We start from the raw sequence: 23,641 nt of genomic DNA on the forward strand, positions 1-23,641 counted from the left end.
GTTGCCACCCGACTTCCTCCCCAAGATGGAGCAGCTTTGGGAAAGGCTCTGGGCCTAAATGGGTCCGAGAGTTGGGGGCGCTCCCTTCTCGAGGCCGCAGCGAAGCTGAGACTTGCTTTGTGTGACCCCGAACTCCTGCCAGGAGTCTTGCGGCCCGAAGGACCGGCTCTCTGAAAGGGCCCAGCCTTTGGCAGCGGAGCTAGTGACATTATATGTGAAATATGCTGGTGTCAGGGCCAGGTTCCCCAGGAGAGGGGAGGGACTCCCTGGGACTCTCTGGACCCAGGCTTTGGCACAGCTGCGTTCTGGAGCCTTCCCTTTCTTTAACCCTTTAGCCCCGAGGCGGCTTTGCCTTGGGGGCCGTAGACTTGGGACAGACTTGCCGTGAGCCGCTTCAGAGGGCAGCCCAGAGAAGAGGCTGGAGGTGGGCCTGGGTGGGCGCTGGGCCACCTGCAGGGGCTTCTGTCCCCGCTGGGCCAGGCCTCCGCTCCTGACCCTCAGAGCTCACGGGAGGCTGCTCTGACAAGAGGGCACAGGTCTTTTCTCATTAAACAAAAAGCTGCCACTAGAAAAGGATAAGGTGCCCCCTTTCGATTTCCATGAGGAGGGTTCGGGAGGACAGTCTCCTCTCCTACCTGCGGCCGGTCTTTGCAGGAAATTGGGACCAAGACGGAATCAGATTAACCCCCCCACAACCCTGTGAGTGTGTAACGCTGTTAGCTGAGTGCTGTTTGCCTTCGGTCTAGAGATAACGTGATTAGAGCATTGATCTGCGCTTCTTGGACTTGGCAAATGCTCTCTCCTTGTTTTCCTCATTTTCTGGGCTTTGAGGAACGTGACGCAGTTTCAGACAAGACAGAGTCGACTTAAGACATTAATAAAATTTCCAGTTCTGACTACCGTTTTTCAGCAGCTGCCTCTCCCAGCTAAATGCTGCCTTCGAGAAAAGGGGCTCATCTCCTCTAATACTCGGATTCCTACAACTCGGCTTTTGCCGTGGGTCCCGCCTCAGGCGATGCTGCTCCTCAGGGCAGGTGGCGGAGGTGGGCGCCCTCCCCAGCAGGGCTGCCTGCTCCCCACCCCACCCCGTGGCCGCTCCGAGCTCTGCTGCGGCTGGCCACCCCCGCACACCACCGCAAGCCGTTTACACTGTTCTTTGATCGCCTGGTATAGTTGATGTTTACACGTGGGAAAACTCCACCTTAGACAAAGGACCAGAGTAGGATTGTGTATCTCTCTTGCCAGAAGGGCACAGAGAGAAACAGAACCTTGGATTTGCAAAGAAAAAAAAAAAAAGTCTGAACACTGGCCTGTTTGCCAAATCATGTGCTGGATAACTAATAAGCCAAAAAGGCACCCCCCTCCCCACCTGCCCCAGCCAAGCTGATCCGTGGTGGCTTGTTTTATTTTGCCTGTGGCCAATCTTCGATGAAGTCCAGTGTAGTGCTGGTACAACAGATGATTCAATAAACGTCTACAGCAGATCTCTGGCCTGTTATCTTCATTTCCTGCGGCAGTAAAAGGAGCCAGCTCTTTCAGCAGATACGTGAAGTTTGCCTACCAGGGTCGAGAGAAACTGCATATCCCCAGGCTGGGCACAGAAAGTAAAGTGACTCATGCCGTTTATCACTTCAGAGCACTACAGGCTCTGAAATGGTCCTCGCTCTGGACCCCAGTGAGGGAGGCTCTTCCAAAGGGTTAGAGAAATTCTGTTCCCAGACAGGGTGTCCAGGAGGGTGGAACCGCAAGAGCCTGATGGGACCTAGGCAAGAAGTTGCCCTGCCTCTTCCATTAACCTTTTTTGTTTTAAAAATGTCTCAAAAAATAAAAATATGTCTCTTCATTCCTTAAGAAGAAGAGCGAAGCTTTGAGAACAAGCTGAGATTCTACTTTAGATCAATCCCCGAGGGTCAGGCAAATGTGTTTCCAACGAAGCTGGGTGTGACCTCAGATCTCACCGGGATGCACCATGTGCTCCTGTCACTTAATGGAAATTTACCTGGGGGCTCACTATTGAAAGGGACCCTACAGAACATCCTCTGGTAAGGTTAAGTCATCCTTCGGTGACATTGATTCTTACTTCCCAGCACTCTGTTTTCTGTATCAAATCTGGTGTTTAGCGTGTCTGAGCCAGAGCTTGAGAGGTCTTTGCTTGATACATCTGTAGCGCCTCCTGAATCAGGGTGTCTGTGTGGACCTTCGTCTGCTCATCAGCCTGAACGTGTGGCCTGCCTCACGTCATGAGGTGACCTCGTGGTCAGGTTCAGGGGTGGCTGGCTGCGAGGGCAGAGGCATCCCGACCCAGCAAGTGTGCCCTCTCTCTTATGGCTTCTGCACCAGCTTCTGAATTTTAAGGGTCTCTGTGCTTAAATATACAAACGATGCCAGACTCCAGGCTGCCTCTCTCTCCAAGGCAGATTGCCTACCCATTGGGTTGGGAACCTCGAGAGGTCACAGAATTCTCTTACCCATGGCACAGTTGTGTCTCCGAAGGAATACAACTTCGGAGCTCCCATTTTTAAAGGTGAAAGAAGATGATGCTCCGTTTCCACTCAGCCTCAGCCTGTGGGAGTGTGCCTGCCCACGTGCACGTGTGCACAGCCGTGTGTCAAACTACAAAGAGCACCTGTCAGGGAATGAAAACAGCAAGGGGAAGACCTACTAGAGTGTTACTGAGGGCACGGCTTCCTGCCGCTCGAGTGGCTCTGTAGTCTGGTTCAGAGCCAACAACTGTTCAGAATTAGCTTCATAGAATTCCTTTTACCTTTCATCCATTGCCTCAGGACTCCTTCAAAATCTTTTTTTTTTCCCCCTCCCAACCACTTATCCACTTATCGTTTCTGCTCAGGCTGAACTTCCAGAGTTCTCCGCTCTTTGAAGGCAGTTCCAGCGTCCAGATTGGGATGACCGCACACCTGGTGTTCTCCTGCTTCCCAGTTGGGTGCTTTGAGGGAAATGGATGTAGTGACACAGCAGAAATGTTTGTTCATCACAGTCTGGTGTTGCGAGAAGTGGTCTCCTTCCTTGCCTGTCCCTGAAGCAGACAGACAGGTCGCAGCTGGGCGGGAAAAACCCATGCCTCTGTCCTTGAGGAAAGGTTTTGAGTCTCCAGCCAGTTTCCGGAAATCTGTACCCTCTCCACAGTGTAGCTGCCTAGTTCTCTATATGGTGAGGACTGGAAATTTCTGACCAGATTTCTTTCTTTTTTAAACTGTATTTTATTTTCCGCTGCACCAGGCCCTCGTTGCTGCGAGTGGAGCTACTCCAGTTGCGGTGCGCAGGCTTTCTCTTCATCGCAGCGGCTTCTGCTGTTGTCGAGCAGGGGCTGGGCGTTCGGGCTGTAGTTGCCCCACAGCACGTGGATCTTCCAGGGCCAGGAACTGAACATGCGTCTTCTGCTCTGGCAGGTGGATTCTTAACCACCAAAGGGAAGTCCCTTGGCTGGACTTCTGAAGAAAAAAATATCACTGGAAGCAGTGGGCTTCCAGCTTTAACCAAGTCAGCCTTGGGAACTATAACTGGTGCTGTCCCCCTGCCCCAGGCATGCAGTGTCTATCAGCTCTAACGGGCAGCCTTGGATTTTGGGACGGTAACTGGACTGAGGTGTAGCCTCAGCTATTAAAATCAAACAAGGAGAGGAACTCAGTGTTCCCTTGGCCTGGCTGGAGAGACCTTTTCCATGAAAGAAAGAGCCTCCTCTCTTTCTCAATGAACGCAGTGGGCCTTGGCTGATGGGCCCTCAGGACTGTCTTGTCCAGGGTTCTCTCGAGCCCCTTGGTGTCCAGCTCTCAAGAGAGCTCTGTAACTTCTCTGAATGAACAAGAGCCCCAAGGGGTGACTCTAAATATCCCATAAACGACCAGCCAAATCATTAGGAATTGGGCCCAGCCAGCTGTCCCTGGGGGAGGCATCCTTAGCATGGTGGGCCTCGGAGACCATGGCCCGAGTCAGCTCCTGGAGAGGTACTGTAATGAAAGGAGAAAGCACCACAACACCATGTTTTTCCAAGTGTTACCCATTTATAAATAAGTACATTTGCTTTCATACATACAGTTCATTGTACAGATGGCGATCTGTATACATGGGCAGGAAATTGCATTCATTTAACTTTTCACATCTATCTCACACAGCTCACATGTACAGACAATAAAACTGCTCAAGCAAGGACAGCAAAGGAAAATGTCTTTCCTTATACACAGGGGGCTAGATGCCTCTGTTGGGTGTGGGACCTCCCCACTGCACGAGTTCACAACCGTGTGGTGTTCAATATATCAGGATAGAGAACAAACATGCATTGGATAATATACTGTACAGAGAAAGTCCTTTACATCTGAGTTATAGAAAACCTAAAGGAAAACTAAGTGCATTAAAGCTTTTTCCAGCAAGTGTCTTGAAAGGACAGCAAAGAGGAGGAAGAATCAAAATCATGTTAGTACAAATCACTCTTTAATTGTAGACTGTACAGGTCTGTACTAATTAAAATCATCTTGGATTGGAGACAGAACAGAGACAAAGATGCTATGCTGGATGGAAAGGAGGCCAAGCCTGAGAATGGCACCTGCCCTGAGCCTGACGAGGAACTGGCCCCACTCAGCAGGAATCAGCCAGAGGAAAAAAAAAAAATAGAAATGAAAACACCTCCCCCCTACAAAAAAAAACCAACCCAAACTGGAACAGGAAGTGTAACTTATAGGATTTCCAAAATAACCCGTGAAGGAAGCAGAGATCTGGAGCCAGCATTTCTAATTTTTTTTCCAGTAAGTTGGTTCACAATAAGGCAGGTACATTCAAGTACTGAATTTTCCAGAAATAACTCTGTCTGGTCCTGGGGACCAAAGGGATCGAGTCGAGTTCCCCTAACCAGGTGTTCTGGTTAGTGATTAGGCAAAAGAAAAATCCAGCCAGCGAGTGCTACAGCAACAAAGCAGCTAGGCTCCTTCCTTTCCACAGAGTAGGCGTAAAAAAAAACAAGAGGGATGTTGGTCTGCACCTGTGTGTGTCCAGCAAAAACCTGACAGGTCAGCTTAGCAGAGATATCACAGAGTCAGCAGGAAGAAATGAGATGGAACGGGAGAGGAGACGTGAAAGTTAACACTTGATTTTTGGTGTCCAATTACGTGTTCATTTGGTACTGACTTTCAAAGCTCTGGCTGTGGCCATCAGCTGGCCACAAGCATCTCAGGGTGGTTCAGCTGCTGCGAGGCACTGGACACCGAAATGCAGGTTCCCAACACTTCAGCCCTTGAGTGGTCTGTATTATAAAAGTTGATGAAGACCCAGTGAGTATTCAAGTACCTTTGCACAGTGGCTCCACCAGCCCCGTTGTGCTTGTGTCCAGGCCCCCAGCCAGCCACCTTGTCTTGGGAGCAGCCAGAGCGGAGTTCAAGGCATTGCATGGTGAAGGTTTCCATGACACGTCTTTGTAGGTAGCTCCTACCCCTAAGCCCTTTGTTCATTGTTGTTAGTCATGGTAGATGGTCAGTCTGGAATTCCTAGAGGAGAAGGAAGAGAAAGCCCTACCTCCCAGTGCGCATGCCACCACCACAGGCCTGGCGTGGGAGCAGCGGCAGCTGCCTCTGCGGGGTGGCTTTTCAAGAAGCAGGCAGCCCAGGGACAGACAGGCGGGGTGGGGGTGGGGAGGCTGGGATGGGGTTGGGCACACCCTGCCCCACGGGGGTGCCTGTTCCATTTTTGTGGCAAAGATTCAGTGAGCAACAGGTGTTGTCCAAGGCAATTCTGCAGTAGAAAAATAACTTTGAATTCTTTGAATTGAACCATCCAACTGTGACACCTCTGGAGTTATACAAGTTGGAGGCCGAGAGGAACTGAGAGGGTGCTCATGGGGAAGGGAGGGGTCTTCTACATTCCCATCCACCCACCGGAGAGAGCAAGGGAGATCTGGTCAGCCTACCCCCAGTCTCTGCCTGGCTGAAGGTCCAAAGCAGGTAGTGTTCAAAGAGTGTATCCTGCCACAACTGGCACAGATGTGTGGAGACCCCTTTCCAGGCCTTTGTTCCCTCCTTCCTGGGTCCTCTGAGCCTACGGGCCTGCCTCTCGGCCTGGCTGTGGCTCCCCCGAGATGCAGCCGGTCTTTGCTACCAGACAAGCCTGGTGCAGAGCCACAGTGACACCTAGTGGTGAAGTGTGGTGAAGCAAGGTGACATCCACAAAAAAACCCCACTGTGACTAAAATCTAAGGAAAATACTAATGGATATTAAATTAGATATGGATTCATTTTTCTATTGGGTACATCTCTGGGATATAAAAATACCAATATTTAGAGATGGGGGTTCATAAACTACTGTACAATATAAGGACCGAGAATACCTTTCTCTAAGCTGTTCTGTTTACAGTAACTTAGGAAAGTGTTTAATAATCCAGGCTTAACTAAATTAGCAAACTCATATCTCTGGACAACAACCTTGGGTACTGTACATGATTCTAATTCGTGGAGTTTTCCTGAGCCTTCAAGTTAAACACGTCTAGAAAGAAGGGCATGTGGGAGAGGGACGGGAAGGGTTTGTGCTCTATTAACTTGGGACTTTTAATAGTGCACGTCTGCAACCCGGAGAAGATACAAGAGCAGATACAAAATGGTCTCCATTTTGTCCATGCCAAATTCTCATGTTACACAGGGTTTTCCCTTTACTTTGTAAATAAACATTAATTTTTAATTGTTAATTGTGTGCCTTACTGATCCAGTAAATAAAGTAACCATGTCTCAGGAGTCCCTAAGAAAATTGCTGGAAAAGCACTTTAAAATCACTGCAAATATTTTTTGTCTTTAAAAAGTCTTAATCTTTTTGATGCTTATGTACAAGTTATTTCTTGTGCTATAAATGTTGTGATCCACTGCTTGCTTGCTTTCTTTTTAATCCCTTTGAAAAACACAATAAAAGACAAGGGAGCTTTTGCCATTTTCTAATGAAGACATTACTCACACTTAAATATCCAGTTACTTATCAGAGTTACAAATTCAAACAATAAAGTGCACCCATTATAGACACGATGTGATGGAAACCCATTAGTGCAAGAATTCTGGGTGAGTGGAAGGTACTATTTGATGAGAAACCTGTAAGCTGAAGTCTGTCACCGCTGTCTCCGTCTCAGGGTGATGTGAAGTGGGTGAGTGGAACTTACCAGGTTGATCTGAAAAACGTCCCCCCACCTGAAGCCAGACATGGATGCCAGCAAGTGAGGGGGCATCTCTAAGATACAGTAGTAAGATCATCCCGTGGCAGTGAAGTAGCAAAACAGGGCACAGGCAGTCTGCTGACAAAGAAGAGCTTTGCCTCCTGCTCCAGTAAGGTCCAGCTGGCACTTTTTAGGCAAAAACAACCGGCGCCCAGTAGTGGCATTCACGCCCTCTTACAATGGCCACAAAAAGACTGTATTTTGACTGTTGACAGCTTAGATGTTTTGTCCAAAAAGGCATGGACCCTAAACCTGTCTGCCCTAAAAAATCCTAAGAGACATGCTCGGGAGAAGTGGCGTCGATGGCATATTTATAAAACTACAGAACCTGCTCACCCACTCAGGCAAGAGCAGGTGGTATGTGTGGTGCTGTGAATAAACAGGGGCACTTTTCTAACGGACACTGAGAAATTCTCAAGATGCGGCAGCAGCTCCTCAGTGAGAGGTGGTTAAGAAGGGTGAGATGCAAAGGGCCCAACAGGGCTGAGACCTGGACAGAAAATGCTGAGAGGCTGCTGGGCTCCTGGTCGTGGGCTGATGCCACAGCTGTGCATTTCATCATCTCCGTGAGAGAGAGAGGAGAGAAGAGACACTGATGTCCGCTCTGGGCTAGCTGAGTGGGAGATAGTCCCTAAAAATCAGAGAGTGGACAGAGTCTGGGTCTTGGACCAGCCCTGCCGTTTACTTCCAGCACAGAGACACACACATCCTGGCCTGTTCCAGGCTTGCGGGGGGGAGGGGTGCATCTATTTGGCAGAATCTATGTTAGTACAGAAGTGTTTCTGATTTCAGCTTCACGGTCCCCATGACTTAACACTTCTTTCAGAGGACACTTAGTATTACAAACAGGTCTGGTCACATCTGGATTTCTGTTCAGGAAACTGCCCTTCCTGTAGCCCTTTACTAACAAGAGCAGAATGATTCCTGTAATAGAGAACAAATTCCCTTTTGTTTAGTTTTAGATGTTTAGTTTGTTAATTTAAGAGCTGACGAACAGTTGCTACCGGGCCTGTGCTAAGGCTTTGGTTCCAGAGTTCTTGTTGCTGGCCTCAGTCACGCAAAAGGACTGGTTAGCAAATGACCACAAGACACAGGCGATGGGTGCAGGTTACGGGGTCAGAAGGCTTACTGTCCATCTCATGCTCTCCCCCAGAGCGCTGAAAGGGGTCTTTCTTCACCCTGAAACACTTCACTGTATCTGGATTTTAAATATCACTCCTGAGATGTCCCTGGCATTCAAGTGGTTAAGACTCTGCACTTCCACTGCAAGGGGTGTGGGTTCGATCCCTGGTCGGGGAAGCAAGATGCCACGTGATGAGTGGCAAAAAAAAATAAAAACATCCACCCCCCGCCAAACACTCCTACTTAGGAAAAAAAAATAATTCCTGTAATGACAGATAATGAAACCACGGTGGGTGGAGTTGCGACCACATCTGCCACAGAATGCAATGGCCCTGGGTGCAAGCTCTGGGAATCAGTCTTACCATCCCCAGAGGACTCAATTTCCTTTTTAAGGAACCAATTCTTCACTAAACCATCTGGGTTTAAAAAAAAAAAAAAAAGGAGGACCAGTAGAACAAAATCTGGCTCTAGGCAAAGATCCAACTGACAGGATTGCCACGCCAGTCAATCTCTGGGGAGAACATATATACTCTGCGTGGAATACGACCCTCAGTGACACCTCAGGGTCTAACAAATAGATTTCTCCAAGACAAGAACTTTCTACAGCCTTTCACTGAGAATCCAGAACAGTTTTTTTCTCTCTCTCTCCCCATATACTTATTTATTCTCTCCCCCACTCATGGAAAATCAGTAGCATTTAATGGTTAATTTGGCTAAAAACATAAAAAGAATAGCTTGCAGTGAAGTATTTTAAAAACATGTATGATTCCCATTCAATTTCCTCGGCTGACTGAAATATTAAAGGGCTGGTTGTTTCCTGAATGTTCCTACCATGCCTCTTGGGCAATCCATGGAGTGACATTTCAAATAAGTGTATTGGTGTTATGTCTTCTCTTTCTCCTCGATCCTTTACCCCCATAGGGACACCAGCAATAATCTAAATGAACATTCTAGACTTGACAGCCGCAGGGACCTGGCGGTCCGGGGGGAGGAGACCACGGCACAAGAATGCTCTGGGGTGGGGAGGGCTGCTATTTGGATAACACTGGATAAAAATGCAAAGGCAGAGGGGCGTCACACTCTTTCTAAAAGTTCCTAGAAGAAAACGAACGTGAACATCTCATCTCATTTTCGTAAAAAAGGAAAAAGACATTTTACACAACAAGAACATCAGTGAAAGCGATTGTCTCGTGGAAAAAGCCGACCAGCGCATCTGATCTCCCTGGGTTGAAGCTCGCGGGCACAGCAATCTCCTCGCTGGCGTCTGAAGAGGGAGAGAGCGTGTGGCTGGGGCACGGACCAAAGAAACCCAAGTCCCGGCTCCCTGGAGGCCAGCTTCTCAGTCGGCTGCATGCAAAGGATTTTGGCACGTGGGCTGCCACCTCTGAACACCACGCAGAAACTACATGAGAAATTAAGCCAGAGAACTACCTCGGATGTGGGAAACCAAGCCTGAAGATGTGCAGTGAAAACATATGGGTCTCACTCCAACACACGTCTTTTAAACATTAGACTCCACAAACGGTCTCTTTGGTTTGATAGGGGATGTCTGCCCTTGTCGAGAGTCCCGGGACAGCTGTCTGTACAGGTTGTCCTGGTAGGCCTGAGCCACAGGGAGGGTCCGCGCCACCTTCACGTCAGGGTAAGAGGAGGCCTGGCTGACTCTCTCCAGCAGGTCTCCGCGGGACCCGTTTGCCAGCATCCCGTGGGGGCTGTAGTAATCGTCCTCCAGCAAATGGCCATTCTGTGCATTGTTGGTCTTGTTATAAAAGGCGATGTTGCTGATGGACGACGGTGGGCTGAAGGACTCAGGCTGGGGCAGGCCGCCTGGCGACGTGGGGCTGAGAACGGTATCCACGGATGACACCGCCCAGGTCCGATTCTGCTGGTGAAGGTGGGGGTACTGTTGGGTCCGGGCTGTTTTATCTATGATCCCCATGAATGGTGTGGTCCTGGATCGGGCGGGCTCACTAGGGTAACCTCCCTGCGTGGGAGACACTGGCGACAGCTCGTCACATGACCTATCGTACGCCGGTTTCAGCGGAATCTCCATCTGCTGGATGGAGGAGGGTGGCCGGAAGGTAGGCGTTAGGCTGGAGGCAGATGAGATACTATTGCTAGATGGAGAGAAACGCAGGCCTACGCTCTGGGAGTGCAGCAGTGGCCTGGGAGTCGGTGGGTGGGGTTTGATTTCACTGGGGTTGACACTAATAGGTCTCCTGATTAAATGCGACACGTCGGGGGAGCCTAGCTGGCTGGAGGAGCGCTCCAGGTCCAGCTTTGAGTGGCACACTGGGTAATAGGACGCGGACTGGCTGCGCCCAATCTGGGGCGTCTGGCTGTATCTCATGCCGCCCCGGTAGGCGGACGAAGGTCGCTGGGGAAGGTCTTCCTTGGCCAACCCTCCATGCTGGCAGATGGCACCTGCACTCAGGCTGGCCTGGACGTGCTGCACGGGTCTCCCGTCCCCTACGATCCCCCCAATTGACCCCTGATAAACCAGCCGGCTCTGACTCACTCCTATGTCTCCTTGGGAAGACTGGTATTTACTGGCCATTGAATGGGCCACTTGGCCATACGCCCCCGTGGAGATGACGGTGCTTGAATGCACGGCCGAGCTGGGCTGGTTGCTCCTCACGATCTGGGCTTTGGCCGGCTGGAGCCGGAGCCCAGGCTGGGGCACGGCCACGGGAAGCTGGGGCATCTGGTAGGGCCGCTGGGCCATCTTGGACAGCGGAGATTTCGGTCTGCCAGGAAGCTGACTCACATTTGTTTCTTGCTGATAGCGCACGGGGGAGCCTGACTGGGAACGGTAGACACTCATGCTTTCCGCTGGAGGGCTGGCCCGGTACTGGGGGCCTCTGCGGAGAGGGGAAGGGGGCGGGCTCGGGTATTCCTTGCCTGGCCCTCCCACAGGAGGGGGGCTGAAGCGGTAGGAGCCGCCCTGATGAGCCGGGGAAGTGTGCGGGGGACTAGGCCGATAGTGTGAGTTCTGGTGAGTTGGAGAGAGCGCGGGTGAGCTGGACTGATAGCTCTGCCTGGTGGGAGAGCCTACGGAACTGCTGGACCGGAAGTCAAAAACCTGATGCGAGCCGAGGGGCGAGCCGGAGATGTAGGCTGAGTCCCGGGGGGCTGGGGAGGAGGGTGGGCTCTGGATGATGGGGAGCCCCTGGCTGGGCCGAGCCTCCGTTTGGAGGCCGATGGACACGTTCTCCACGTCCTGTTCCAAGAACTCCTCCTCGAGTATGTCCTGTACGGAGTAGATGTCTTCGTGCTGGGGTTCAGGCTCTGCTTCCTCTGGGAGCTGCTGCTGCGGAGGCTGCTGTTGCACCGGCGGCTGCTGCTGCATCTGTCGACACTCCTCCTCCACCCGCAGCAGAAGCCGCTGGATCTCACGGTTGTTTGGACACAGCTTGATGGCCTCGTTCAGGTCCTCTAAGGCTGCTGCAAACTGTCTGCTTGACGAAACGTAAACACAGGAACTGGAGTTATTCTGAATCACAGGAATCACCAGGAGCTGAGGGCCTGGTCGCGGTCTCAGAGAACTGTTAGCGCCTGAGTGGGGTGGGGTGCAGGTGGGGGGCGTCCGGGGGCTTTGGTTGCATCTGATTTGTAAGGAAGGAAATAGGCAGGCTGTCATTCCGGAAGAGCCCAGAATGATTCCCTAGCTCCTTCAGCCTCCATCTTCCTTCTGGCCTCTCTGGGATCAGTGGAGAAACGTCCCCATTTGGTTCAGTCCAGCTAGGCCCTTCAGGAAGTGTCTCTTAGTGCTCAAATGCACACCAGGTAGTCTGAGGGTTGGGTGGGGTTGTCATTTACAGGGTCACTGTCAATTAGCTTAGGAACAAATCAGTAACTACGATATTAAAGAATCTTGCTGATCCAGCAGAATTTTTTCTTTACATTTTGGCCCCAATTTTCAGGCCTGTTCCATCCCAGGCAAGAACCCTGTCCTCTTCTGCCCTGTCTACCTCTTGCCCCGCTGCACTGTGGCTCCTCCACTTGGCTACGGCAGAGCTGGGCAGGTATCAGGTTTGCTGGCTAGGAAACTCAGACTATCGTTTACAAACAAGGACACAAACTGTCAGAGATATTCCCCTCCGCTCTGTCAACCTCGCCCAGAAAAGGGGCAGCTGGCCTTGTGAGGAAGGAACCATCCCAGGGGAAAGAGAATCTGATAGTTCAGCTTCTGTGAGGCCTCTGTTGCCCCACCTAGCCAAGACTAAGATCACTGCCACCGTCATCTCTAGACTTAACCTGGGTCTGATTTTCAGGACAACAGCTCCCTGGTCATGGATATGAACCTGAAGCAGTTCTTCGACAGGCAGAGTTGGGGAGAAGGGCAGGGCGCTGGCCAGGTGGCATCAAGGACAGGGATCAATGATCTATAAAGATCACTGATGGCAGTTTCTAGATCTTTCTGGAGCCTTTCCTGCCCCCTGGGCGTGAGGGATGGGGTTTCTCTGGGGCCCTCGCAGTCCTGGCCCAGGTCCTTCTGTGTTCCATGCATTTATGGTGTGGTGCTGGGAGGGGTGGGTAGATGAGAAGGAGGTCTGATGCCGTCAGACTGGAGGGGAGCCCCAGAAGGAAGACTAAGTGATCCGGGGACCTCCCAAATGCCTCTAAGCAAAGAAAGAGGAGTCTGTGATATGTGACCCATCCTACTTTTCCCTCTAGAAGGGTTAGGAGGATATTCTGCTCTCTCTCAAGAGACCGGTGTTGCTTTGTGCTGTCTGTTCTGGGGGTTAAAAGAGCGACTGAGAGATGGCAGAAGCCTCTTGGAAGAAGGCGCCAGTCTCCAACAGTGAAAAGGCCTTTTTCTCCCACAGTACAATGCTCTAGATCTTCACAGCCCCAAAGGTGTGCCAGCTGTAAGATGTGCTCTGTGCTTGGGGTGGGTGGGGGGCCATCCCCAAAGCTTGGCCCTGAGAGTCCTTGGGGACAGACAGTGGGTACAGATGCCCCAGGGTGGCCAATGTCACCTTGGCCAAATTTCCAGAAAGAGACCTCTTGCTCCTCACCCTCTCTCTCTCTCCTCACCTGCTGCTGCGTTTGGCCCTTGCTCTTGCATAGTAAGCTTCATAAGATTTCGGTTTCAGCTCCAGGGCCTTAGTAGCAAATTCCTCCGCCATTCCAAAATCCTGTCATTACAATAGGTGTGCAAATGAGTCATTGAAGAGATATGAGAAATAGACAGCTTGGGAATAAAACAGATTACAGGTACATTTCTTTGACATTTATGGATGGGGCACCTGGGATTCTCGACATGCCTGGCGTGGTTCTAGCCACGTGGGCCAAATGCAAGTTCCTTTGGCCTTTTGCCGTGTGGTCCTGCAATGGCTCCTGGGAATTTATCTGCCCTAAAGGACAAAAGTGTTTTTTGTCTGCCCTCTTTCTGCCTTTGGAACAACGTTCTTTCTGTCCCAGAAGCCGAATGTCAGCTCACCGAAGCTCCTGAATTTGGAAACCTGAACTCTTGTTGCACACCTGTGTGTGAGGCAAATGCCCACCCTGGCATCTCGTGTGGACCCTCATCGTACCCCCCCTCTTCCTGCCTCCCCCACTATTCCTTGGCTTTAAAGGGGCAAGAAAAATCCAGGAAGATGGGGCTGTGTGAAAAAGAACTGACTGGCTAAGGGGAGTGGACGGAGGAGGGGTGTCAGGCAGGCTTGGGTTCAATTCTCAGCTCTGCTCTGTAAGCCCGCAGAGCCTGCCCTGTGTTTTCTCATCCGCACCGACCTCCCAGGTAGGACTCAGAGCAACAAAGCATATGGAAGTCCCACACACAGGAGATGCTCAAGGAACGGCAGTTTCCCTTCTGTTTCACAGAGGCTTCTGGGGCCTGCTCCTTCTCTTAACTCGTTCCTTGCTTAGGAAACGTTTAAAGTTTAAAAAACAATTTTGAAACGAGAGAGAAGCCAGGCTGTGACTGGGGTCTCTGCTGTCACCTCATCTCTCGATCACTGAGGTTCCTTGGAGGAACACGGTTTCACTGGTCTTAAGAAGCCCGGGGAACAGGAAGCATGGCAACAAAGCCATCATTTTCAAGACACCCTTACACACTGAAGGGAAGGTTTTCTCCTCCTTAATATCAAAGCCACAGGACAACACAGTAGCCTCTGGTTAAGCTTGTGATTCCTAAAGCAGACCAAAGGCCCTGTGGTGGAGGTAAAATGAAAAAAAAAGGTTCACAGGCAACTTTCTACCAAAGTTGACAGATTTCAGGTGGGCCTGTCATGCAATCTGCTGTGGTGCCTAAGAGGAAATCTCCTATCTTATAGCATCTGCTTCCAGCTCTACTATTTTCAACCTAACCTGTTAATTTTTTCTTTTGCGATGATCATTATTTCTGGGATGATTAGAACTTCTTCAAGAAGCAGAGTATCTGTGAGGCATAAAGTGGCCAGTAGGTCGGTGGCGGCTTCGGAGCTTCATCTCACGCTCACTAGCTGGAGCTATAGGAGACCCTTGGGGCTCTGCCTCCTGTTTCATGTCAGAACCTCACCGCTTCCCCCAGAACCTCCACCATGTCCCCATATTCCTCAGCACCTAGAGAAGCTCTGCCTCTTAGGGCATCACTGTGCTCTTGGAGACACCCAAGTCTGCTTATTTATCAGGGCTCTTTTCACTGCCAGCTTTTAGATGGATGATCAAAAAGTCATTTTTCTGGAGCTGACAGCAGATCTCTTGCCACAGAGGCTATAAGGTCACTGCTGGACACCTGAGTTCTTTATTCTGTTATTCAAACGTTCCTGTTTGGCTAGGATTATTTTTGTCTCCTGAGGAACCTGAGACCTCAGGCTGGTGGATGTCAGAGGTTCCTGATACGAGCCTGGCTATTCCTAGGATCTGAGAGAGGGTTCTTGGCTCAGCAGTGTCTGCATATCAAGAGGGCAGTGGCTGAGGGCATCACAGGTTGTATCTAGGCAGGCAAGAAGAACCAAGGGCTATTTAGGGGATAATAAGGGACCAGGAGGGGTTTCCCTGGTGGACCTGCCAATTCAGGAGACGCGGGTTTGACCCCTGGCTCAGGACGATCCCCTGGAGAAGGAAATGGCAACCCACTCCAGTATTCTCACCTGGGGAAATCCCATGGACAGAGGAGCCTGGTGGGCTGAAGTCCACGGGGTTGCAAAAGAGTTGGACATGACTTACGGACTAAACTAATGAACCAAAGGACCAGGAGGAGTTCTGAGACTCCTTCTGTGACAAGAAGGGACCTGGCATGCTAGAATAAAAGGATGAGGAAAGAAGTGAAAGTTTAAGATTAGCCTTAGACATTAAACCTTGAAGTCCGTGGTCCTGGGCCCTCTTTTCAGCCCTTCCTTAAATGATGAGGGGGTCTCCCAGGAAGGAAGGGAATGACTACAATTGTATCCAGTTGAAGCTGGGAGTTCCAGGGTCCACTGCACTCACCTTTTCCCAAAGACCAGAAACCTGACTTGGGGGGCAGGGCAGGATGGTGATGAGTATTCCAATTACTTTCAGTGGGAATCAGGAAAATTCAGAAAGCTACAAAGCGCCCACAGAATTCATTTTTTACAGTTTGAGATACAGATCGTAATACTTAAGTCTTGATTTCTTTCAAATCGCAAATGTCAGTGCTCTGTGAAGGACAACCAAGTTCCAGATGGGGGCAGACAAGGATTTGGGGGCCTGCTAAAAGCCAGGGCGTGACATGGATCATCAACTTTCAGGGCTGTGGAAAGGAGCTGGGATGAGAGGCACTTACGTTCATTTTCCTGCGACATCGAGAGAGGTTGAGGAGGAGAGACACCTTCAGCTCCCGGAAGGTTTTCAAGTCCTCACCAAACCCTTCTCTAGGGAACTTCTTCAGGGCATACTGGTAGCGCTGGGCGGCTTCCTTTACTTTACCTTTCTAGTGGGAGCACAAGACGGCAAAACACAGTGTTGGTCTGCTGAGCAGCTGAGGAGGTCTGCTCCCGTTCCCATCCTTTCTCTGCAGTTACCGCTCAGGGTTAGCCCTCCCCAGCTCCACCCCAGTGGTGCAAGGACAAGGTCCCATCTTTTCCACTGGGAGCTCGCCTGGCAGGCAAGGTGTGGTGAGGGAGATTCCCAAGACACAAGCCAGAGACACAAAGCCTTGGCAAATGAAAGACCTGGGGCCCCGGCTTCCCAACTGGATTTCCGAACGACTGACTGTATTCATTCCAAAGGAGCCTGTTCTTGGCCCAATCTCCCCGGGACACAGCATTTCCTAGTCCTGATGGCTCCAAGTTTATCACTATTTCTTGACCTTTGGCCCATCCGGAAAACTCTTTTTGTTTCACCTTGCCAGTCCTCTAGAAAAGGCCACGCTGTTCCCCACAGAGGATGTGGGAGCCAAACGCGTCTATCTGCTGCTTCCCTAATACTACTGATAAAATAGTCTCAGTGAGTCTTTCTCTGTTTTTGGAAGAGGCATGGGTGCAGTGGTGGGAGAGATGTGAAACTGAGAATCTGTGATTCCACCTGACTAGGTAGGAGGCATTTTCCAAGTAAATCTATGAGTCACTGAGGGACCTAGGTCACAGGGGCCTTGAACTTTTCTTACATTTTTCTTCTGAAAAATCTGTAAGTGGAGCCCAGCATGGTGCGGGAGGCATCTCCCATTCTGTCAGCTCATCTTTGTATTCCTTCCATTCCTTCTGTGTAGTTGTAACTCCAGCCAGAGATCCTGAGCTTGTATTTTCTCTTTCACTGAGGACAGACTTGGAGTCTTCCAAGGCAGAATCTTGGGTGGGAACAGGAGTAGCTCTGGCTGTTCTCATTAGGAGGCAGGACGCCTTGTCTCAGGATGCCAGAAGTTATGTCATAAAGAGGGCTTAGGTTCTTGACAGCACTGCCATTCTCAAGTCCATGAGTACGCTGCCTAGAGAGGCCCTTCTGTGAAGTCGTGTAAAATCGGGACTGGGCCAGAGCTTGTTTCCCAGAAGCCTAAGGGACCTAGATTATCAAGCTTTCACACAATGGTCCTCAGGAAATACAACTCTACTCACAGGAGCTCTGTACTCCTTACATAAAGCGGAAATAACGTGTGTCACACTCATTTCCTCCTCTCTGGGCCTAGGCATGTCTCAGTGACACCCGCTGCCAAAAGCTGGGTTGGATTTGTATTTACCTTCAGGAGGGTAAGGTTCAGCTAGTCCTCATACAATGAGATGACTCTGACATGGAAAGTTCTTAACGGCCTTCCTACAGCCCCTGGCAGTTTGTGTGTGTTAGGGTATGGAGCCTTCAGCCTGAATCGTGAATACAAGACTCCATATCTTTTTTTGTTGTCATTCAGCTAATGATTTCAAGTAAATCTATAACTGCTCTTTGTCTCAGTTTCCTTATCTTACTCAGGGATGCCAGTAAGCTATTATTACTACAGACTTTGAAATCTACACATATAGTAAACATAAATGCTAACATCAATGCCTCCTGCCTGCAGTACCTATTTTTCTTCTCCCTGTCCCATGGTTTCCAGGCTCTGATAAACAGATTCCATGTAGAATCTATGGCACCACCTATCAGTGACCAGGTGAAAACCAGGTCTTTAGGTTGATCAGCTGTGGGCACATGTAGGCCCACGTTGAGAAAGCAAAAATCTGGGATCCTCAGCTTATGAGCCCTCCACTGAGGGATGGCACTCTCCTGATGACTCTAGAACCCTACCAAGACTCTGGTGAAGTCTACGTGCAGGGCAGAGTCAGCGGCCATCAGGAGAAACCTCCTTCTCCCCCTCACCTTATAAAACATGTCCCCCTCTTCCATCAGCTTGCTCAGCAGGATGATCATGATGTCTGGTTTGGAGGTGGCCATCGCCCATGTGGCTGGACCTGTAGTGTACAGGATGCATGATGGGTAAAAAACTCATACAATGTAAGGGTGGTAGGAAGCTAGGTGAAAAAAACACCCTGGGGGGGATTTCTGCTGAGAGAACAACTTGCTCCACAACACTGGCCTCGTCTTTTAGAACTGGGAGTGTCTCAGCGCCTCCCACTGCCAAGAAGCCGCGTTGGATTTGTATTCACCTTAAAATAAGAATCTCTGAACGGTCAGAGTCTGCACCATTGGAGGGCAGCAGAGCCTGCATGTTGTATTCAGGCAGGCGATGCTTAGTCTGGCGTTACTTTAAATAAGGAACTTGGGAGAAAAGGGTTTACATTAAATGTCACTGTAAGATTTTAAAAAAATCCAAAAAGGGTAATTTATTTTGGGTAATCTGGGACTCAAAACCCCCAGCTGTTCAGTCTCTTTAATTTTTAAGCATGTACTTTGCAGAAGGGAAACCATGAACACTTCTAAAGGCTCCCTTAATTTGTAAGTACCGAATAGGACCCCTGGGATTCACACTGAACTGTTTCAGTGTGAAACAAGCCATCGTGACAGAGGACCACTCTACCCACAAAGAGAAAGAAAAGGTTAACTCGATTAGTTTACAGATGCCTGAACTATTTACCAACTAAGCTTTTCTGGGTTAGTTATCAAAAGTTCAAGTTATTCTCTACAACAGTCATTTAAAAAAATATCTTCTTTTAAGGTGAAGTAAATTAAAAGATTAGAGGTGTTGGGGACTCATGCAGGCTAAATCAAAGAGGAGAAGGCAAAGCTGACCAAGCCATCAGACCACGCCTGATGCTGACAGCGGTGAAATATACCTCGTGGGCGACTCGGTAACGTCTGACAACCTTCAAAGAAAGGAGAAAACAAAAAGTTGTAGGAGAGGAAAAAAAAAATGGATGAAGGTGAAAAAAAAAAAAAAAGAAGGAAAAAGCAGCAGTGAGAGGCAGGCAGCAAAAAAGCCAGCACATCAGCCAACCCTCGTCTACGGGTCCGTGGGAGGGGCAGCGGAGGGGCAGCAGCCGCAGGGACCCGAGGGTCCGAAGCACATACAGAGCAGGGCAAAGCGAAGGCTCGCGGCATCACAGGGATCCAGGATGCTCACAGGGCGGGGCTGCTGCCGAGGCAACAGCGCTGAGATGCACTTAAGGTCAGAGCAGCCTCCTGGCTAAGGCGACTCGGGCATGGCAGATAACCACGTGGCTTTGGACAAAGGGTAGTGTAGATCAGGGCTCTTCTCTGGGCCAAGAGTCTTTCTGTTCACTCAGATAATAACTGGGCCGGGCAGAGGGGAGACTATACACGTTCACGCTGAATGCCCAGGGCAGCCAGACCACTGGGCCAGTCTGGCCGCTGGGCACAGATGGCCAGCACCTTCCTCCTTTCTCCTACCTATCTTGGCTCCTTTCTTCAGAAGGGTGACAACAACAGAAGTGTTCCGGCACCCCACAGCCCTGTCCAGAGGGCGCATTCCACTGTAGTCCACGTGCTCGATCATGGCCCCGTGATCCACCAGGAACTGGACCTAGGACATGATCAAGCAGCACGGTCAACCCAGGTGTGAGGCCTCCAGCTGCTGCCTGCCCTGTAGTTAACTGCTGGTGTGAACCCAGGGTTGTACAGCTGGAAAGAACCCGCCTGCCGAAGCAGGAGACATGGGTTTGACCCCTGGGTCAGAAAGATCCTCCAGAGGAGGAAATGGTAATCCCGTCCAGCATTCTTGCCTGGGAAATCCCACGGACAGAGGAGCCTGGCGGGATACAGCCCATGGGGTCGTACAGTCAGACCCGACTGAAGCCACTGAGCACAGCACAGGTGTGAACCAGGCAGGACAGCGCTGGTATTCCAGGGCCAGACCCCTGTTCCTGGTTTTCAGTCATGTTTGGAATATTCCTGAGCTCAATCAAGTACAGATCTGAGAACTTTATATCAGGAATCATCAACCCCAGACAACACTGTGGATTGAGAGCCTTCCCTCCTCCTCCCACCCTGGGGGCTGGTTAAAGGCACTCACCACCTCAGCGTCGCCGTAGAAAGCGGCTAGATCCAGCGGGGTGCGGCCGTTCTTATCGGCGTGGTCGGTGGCAGCCCCGTTATCCACCAGAGAACGGACCACCGAGAGATGACCCTTCAGACAAGCCCAGCTGAGGGCGGTCAGTCCTTCTTTGTCCATGAGAGCGATGGAGGCACCTACAGAGCAAGCACACCACAGGGCTGAGGAAACAGGAACAACGGGAGCAGTCACAGCAGGAGCGGAAGCCGGGTTTCAAGGCGTGCGTGTGTGCTCAGCTGTGTCCGACTCTTTGTGACCCCGTGGCCTGTAGCCCGCCAGGCTCCTATGTCCATGGAATTCTCCAGGTAAGAATACTAGAGTGGGTTGACATGCCCTCCTCCAGGGGATCTTCCCAACCTAAGTCTCCAGAATTGCAGGCAGATTTTTTACCACTGAGCCACTTAATGTGTATATTCGGCCAAAGCACAGCTTCTGCTTCTGGTGTGTTCCCTTTTAATAAAGCTGTTAACAAAACTGCTGCCATGAGTGGTCAGTAGAAAAGTCCCATTCTCTGGGCATCCTAGGTTCTGCATCCCGAAGCTTACTACTCCCCTGTGAGAATCCTCTACTTTGGCCAAAATGGATGTGCTCCCCACCTTGAGAATCCCCCGCAAGTGTTCCTGTACCCTCACTTCCGGTTATGTTGGTCCCACATGTGGACACCTTTTCTTTCCCCATATGGGACTTGCCTCACTTCCCCCATTCTCTAGGAACCATCGCAAACCTCCCTGTCTCCAAGAGGCCTCTCCTGCTCACTGTTACCTCATCTTGAATCTGCCTGACACACGTCACCTTATTGTTACTCATCTTTTTTTTTTTTAATGTATGCCACTTATATGTAATAAATTCTCAGGGAATGTTTTCTGAACTCAGCAAAAGTCTTTCATTTTTAATAGTATAAACTCCTTGAGAGATTCTCATAGAATAATGAGCTCAGAACATTGATGATAGCACCAGGCCACCTTCTCCTTCCTTAGAGTGGGAGGGGAATGGACTCAAGGGAAGAGGCTGGGCCAGGCCAGGAAGGGAACTAGGAGTTTAATTAAACTAGTCAGCCTTCAACAATTCCATCCCCACTCGCTTTGCCTGTTTTATATTCTGCATCTTCTTCCCTTCAGTGTTTCTCTAGGAGCAAGCATACTTGACACTCGGTTTTGTAATTGGTCGAAAATTCAATCTACATTTGGTCCTTAGCCTAGGTTGTCAGCTCTTGGGTGGCAAAGAGCCTGTCACTCCCTTGTGGGTTTTGAAGAGTACCTCAGGTGACTCTTTGCACACAGTTGGTGTGTCATGCTCACTAACAAAATGAGATCAACTTACTGCACACACAGTACGCTTTTCAGGCTGCCTCCTCGCTGGATGTCAGATTCAGATGTCCGATCTGATTCGGATGTCAGATTAAGCTCAGGACCTGCCACAGCCAGGCTCTGGAGCTCCTCGGCAGTCATGTGGCCTATCCCCTCTGTGTCAGATAACCAGATTCTGGCTTCCCGTGACAGTATGAAGGGCTGGATGGTACCATATTCCTAACCCTGAGGAGAGTCATCCATGTCCTGGGTCTTCTAGTTTGCGACTCAAATGCTGATTCTAACACGGAGTGAATTTGAATATGGGACAGAATCTAAGGAGGTTTCTCAGATGCAGCATCTATAAATTTCCTGGACAGAGTCTCCAGTGAATAAGCAGAATAAGAAGGTTCTGGATGTATATTACAAATAAACTGATTTTTACGAAGATGAGGGAAGCTGGAATTTAAGAAAAGGAGATACATATAAAAAACATAGTATTCAATTTACTCTGAAAATTCTATTTGAAACCTTATTCTTCTCTCTTTCCTTCTCCCAGAAGTTAATAGAATCGCAGTTCTCCCAAACATTTATTTTAAAACTTAAAAAATTTTTATATTGGAGTATAGCTGATTAACAATGTCATGATAGTTTCAGATGGACAGCAAAGGGACTCAGCCATACATACGCATGTATCCATTCTCCCCCAAACTCCTCTCCCATCCAGGATGCCACGTAACATTGAACAGAGTTCCAAGTGCTACACAGTAGGACTGTGTTAGTTATCAGTTTTAAATACAGCAGTGTAAGGACTGATGTTAAAACTGAAACTCCAATACTTTGGCCAGCTGATGTGAAGAGCTGACTCGTCTGAAAAGACCCTGATGCTGGGGAAGATTGAGGGCAGGGGACGACAGAGGATGAGATGGTTGGATGGCATCACCGACTCGATGGACATTGGTTTGGGTGGACTCTGGGAGTTGGTGATGGACAGGGAGGCCTGGTGTGCTGCGGTTGATGGTGTTGCAAAGAATGGGACACGACTGAGTGACGGAACTCAACTGAATTGAGAGGTCCATCCCAAACCAAGTCTCAATTTTAGAACTCTGTGGAGTTCTTGTCAACTCATCTATCCATATGTCCTACATATGATCAATCACTTGGCCCTCCTGTTCTATGCTAACTGCCACTGCATCTGGATTTGGCCTCACCTCTTATCTATTCAATGACAATGGTTTCCTAATTGATCCCCAGGTCCACTATCATCTCTTCATCAACTCAACTATTCATACTACTGCCAAATTTTTTTTTAAAGCACAACTCTGGCATTGATTGATTCCCTTTTAAAACAATCTTGAAAGGCTCCCTACTGCCTTCAGAGAAGTCCAAACTCTTTTAATCCATTCCTTTCCTTAGTATAACTTTACTTATTATGTACTTTTGGCTGTGCCCTCTGTTGCTGTGCAGGCTTTCCTCTCGTCGTGGAGAGCGGGGGCTCCTCTCTGGCTGCAGTGCTCAGGCTTCTCACTGTGGTGGCTTCTCTTGTTGCTGAACACGGGCTCTAGGGCAGGCAGGCTTTCACTAGCTGCAGCTTCTGGACTCTAGAGTGCAGGCTTAATAGTTGTGGCGCGTGGGCTCAGGTGTTCCTCAGTATGTGGGATCCTTTTGGATCAGCGATCAAACTCATGTCTCCTGCCTTGGCAGGCAGATTCGGATTCTTTACCACTGAGCCACCGGGGAAGCCCCAGTCTCTTCTTTTTCAACTTCTTTCCATGTACGTTTCCAACAGTCCTCATGTACATTACTGGACAACTTGCGTATTTCCCCAGTCTTGCTGTGTACCTGCTTCTCTTCTCTGATCTTTCATTTACATTATATCCCCTCCCTGAATACAGAACATTTTTCCTACTCAAATTTCAAAGTCTGTCCTGTTCTAACTCAAATACCTTTATCAGCACACTCAGGATTATCTGCTTTTTAAGGCAGTTACTTATCTTTGTTTCATCCCCTCCTTGCCAGATTACAGACCCTTTGAAGACACGGATTATAGTGTATTAATTAAAAAAAGATCACAGTTCCTAGCACAGTGTTTTGCAAATAATGTAGGCTAAATATACATCTGCAGAATTCGTTGATTGAGAGAAAGTCTCTGATTTA

The 23,641-nt window shown here is 49.7% G+C and overlaps 1 protein-coding gene across 1 annotated transcript in view; it reads right to left on the reverse strand.

The window, feature by feature from the left end:
• Positions 1 to 3,999: 3,999 nt before the first annotated feature.
• Positions 4,000 to 23,641, reverse strand: part of TANC2 (tetratricopeptide repeat, ankyrin repeat and coiled-coil containing 2) — a 368,982-nt gene continuing 349,340 nt past the window's right edge. Inside the window, exons 21-26 of the mRNA XM_010856460.1 lie at positions 20,160 to 20,335; positions 19,538 to 19,670; positions 18,050 to 18,141; positions 16,050 to 16,196; positions 13,358 to 13,458; positions 4,000 to 11,772 (exon numbers count right to left, since the gene is read on the reverse strand). Of these exons, the coding sequence (XP_010854762.1) occupies positions 9,819 to 11,772; positions 13,358 to 13,458; positions 16,050 to 16,196; positions 18,050 to 18,141; positions 19,538 to 19,670; positions 20,160 to 20,335 (2,603 nt within the window). The 3' untranslated portion in view covers positions 4,000 to 9,818. The remainder of the gene's footprint in view (positions 11,773 to 13,357; positions 13,459 to 16,049; positions 16,197 to 18,049; positions 18,142 to 19,537; positions 19,671 to 20,159; positions 20,336 to 23,641) is intronic.

The sequence above is a fragment of the Bison bison genome, unplaced genomic scaffold (genome assembly GCF_000754665.1).
Source record: "Bison bison bison isolate TAMUID 2011002044 unplaced genomic scaffold, Bison_UMD1.0 scf7180017864371, whole genome shotgun sequence".
NCBI lineage: Eukaryota > Metazoa > Chordata > Mammalia > Artiodactyla > Bovidae > Bison > Bison bison.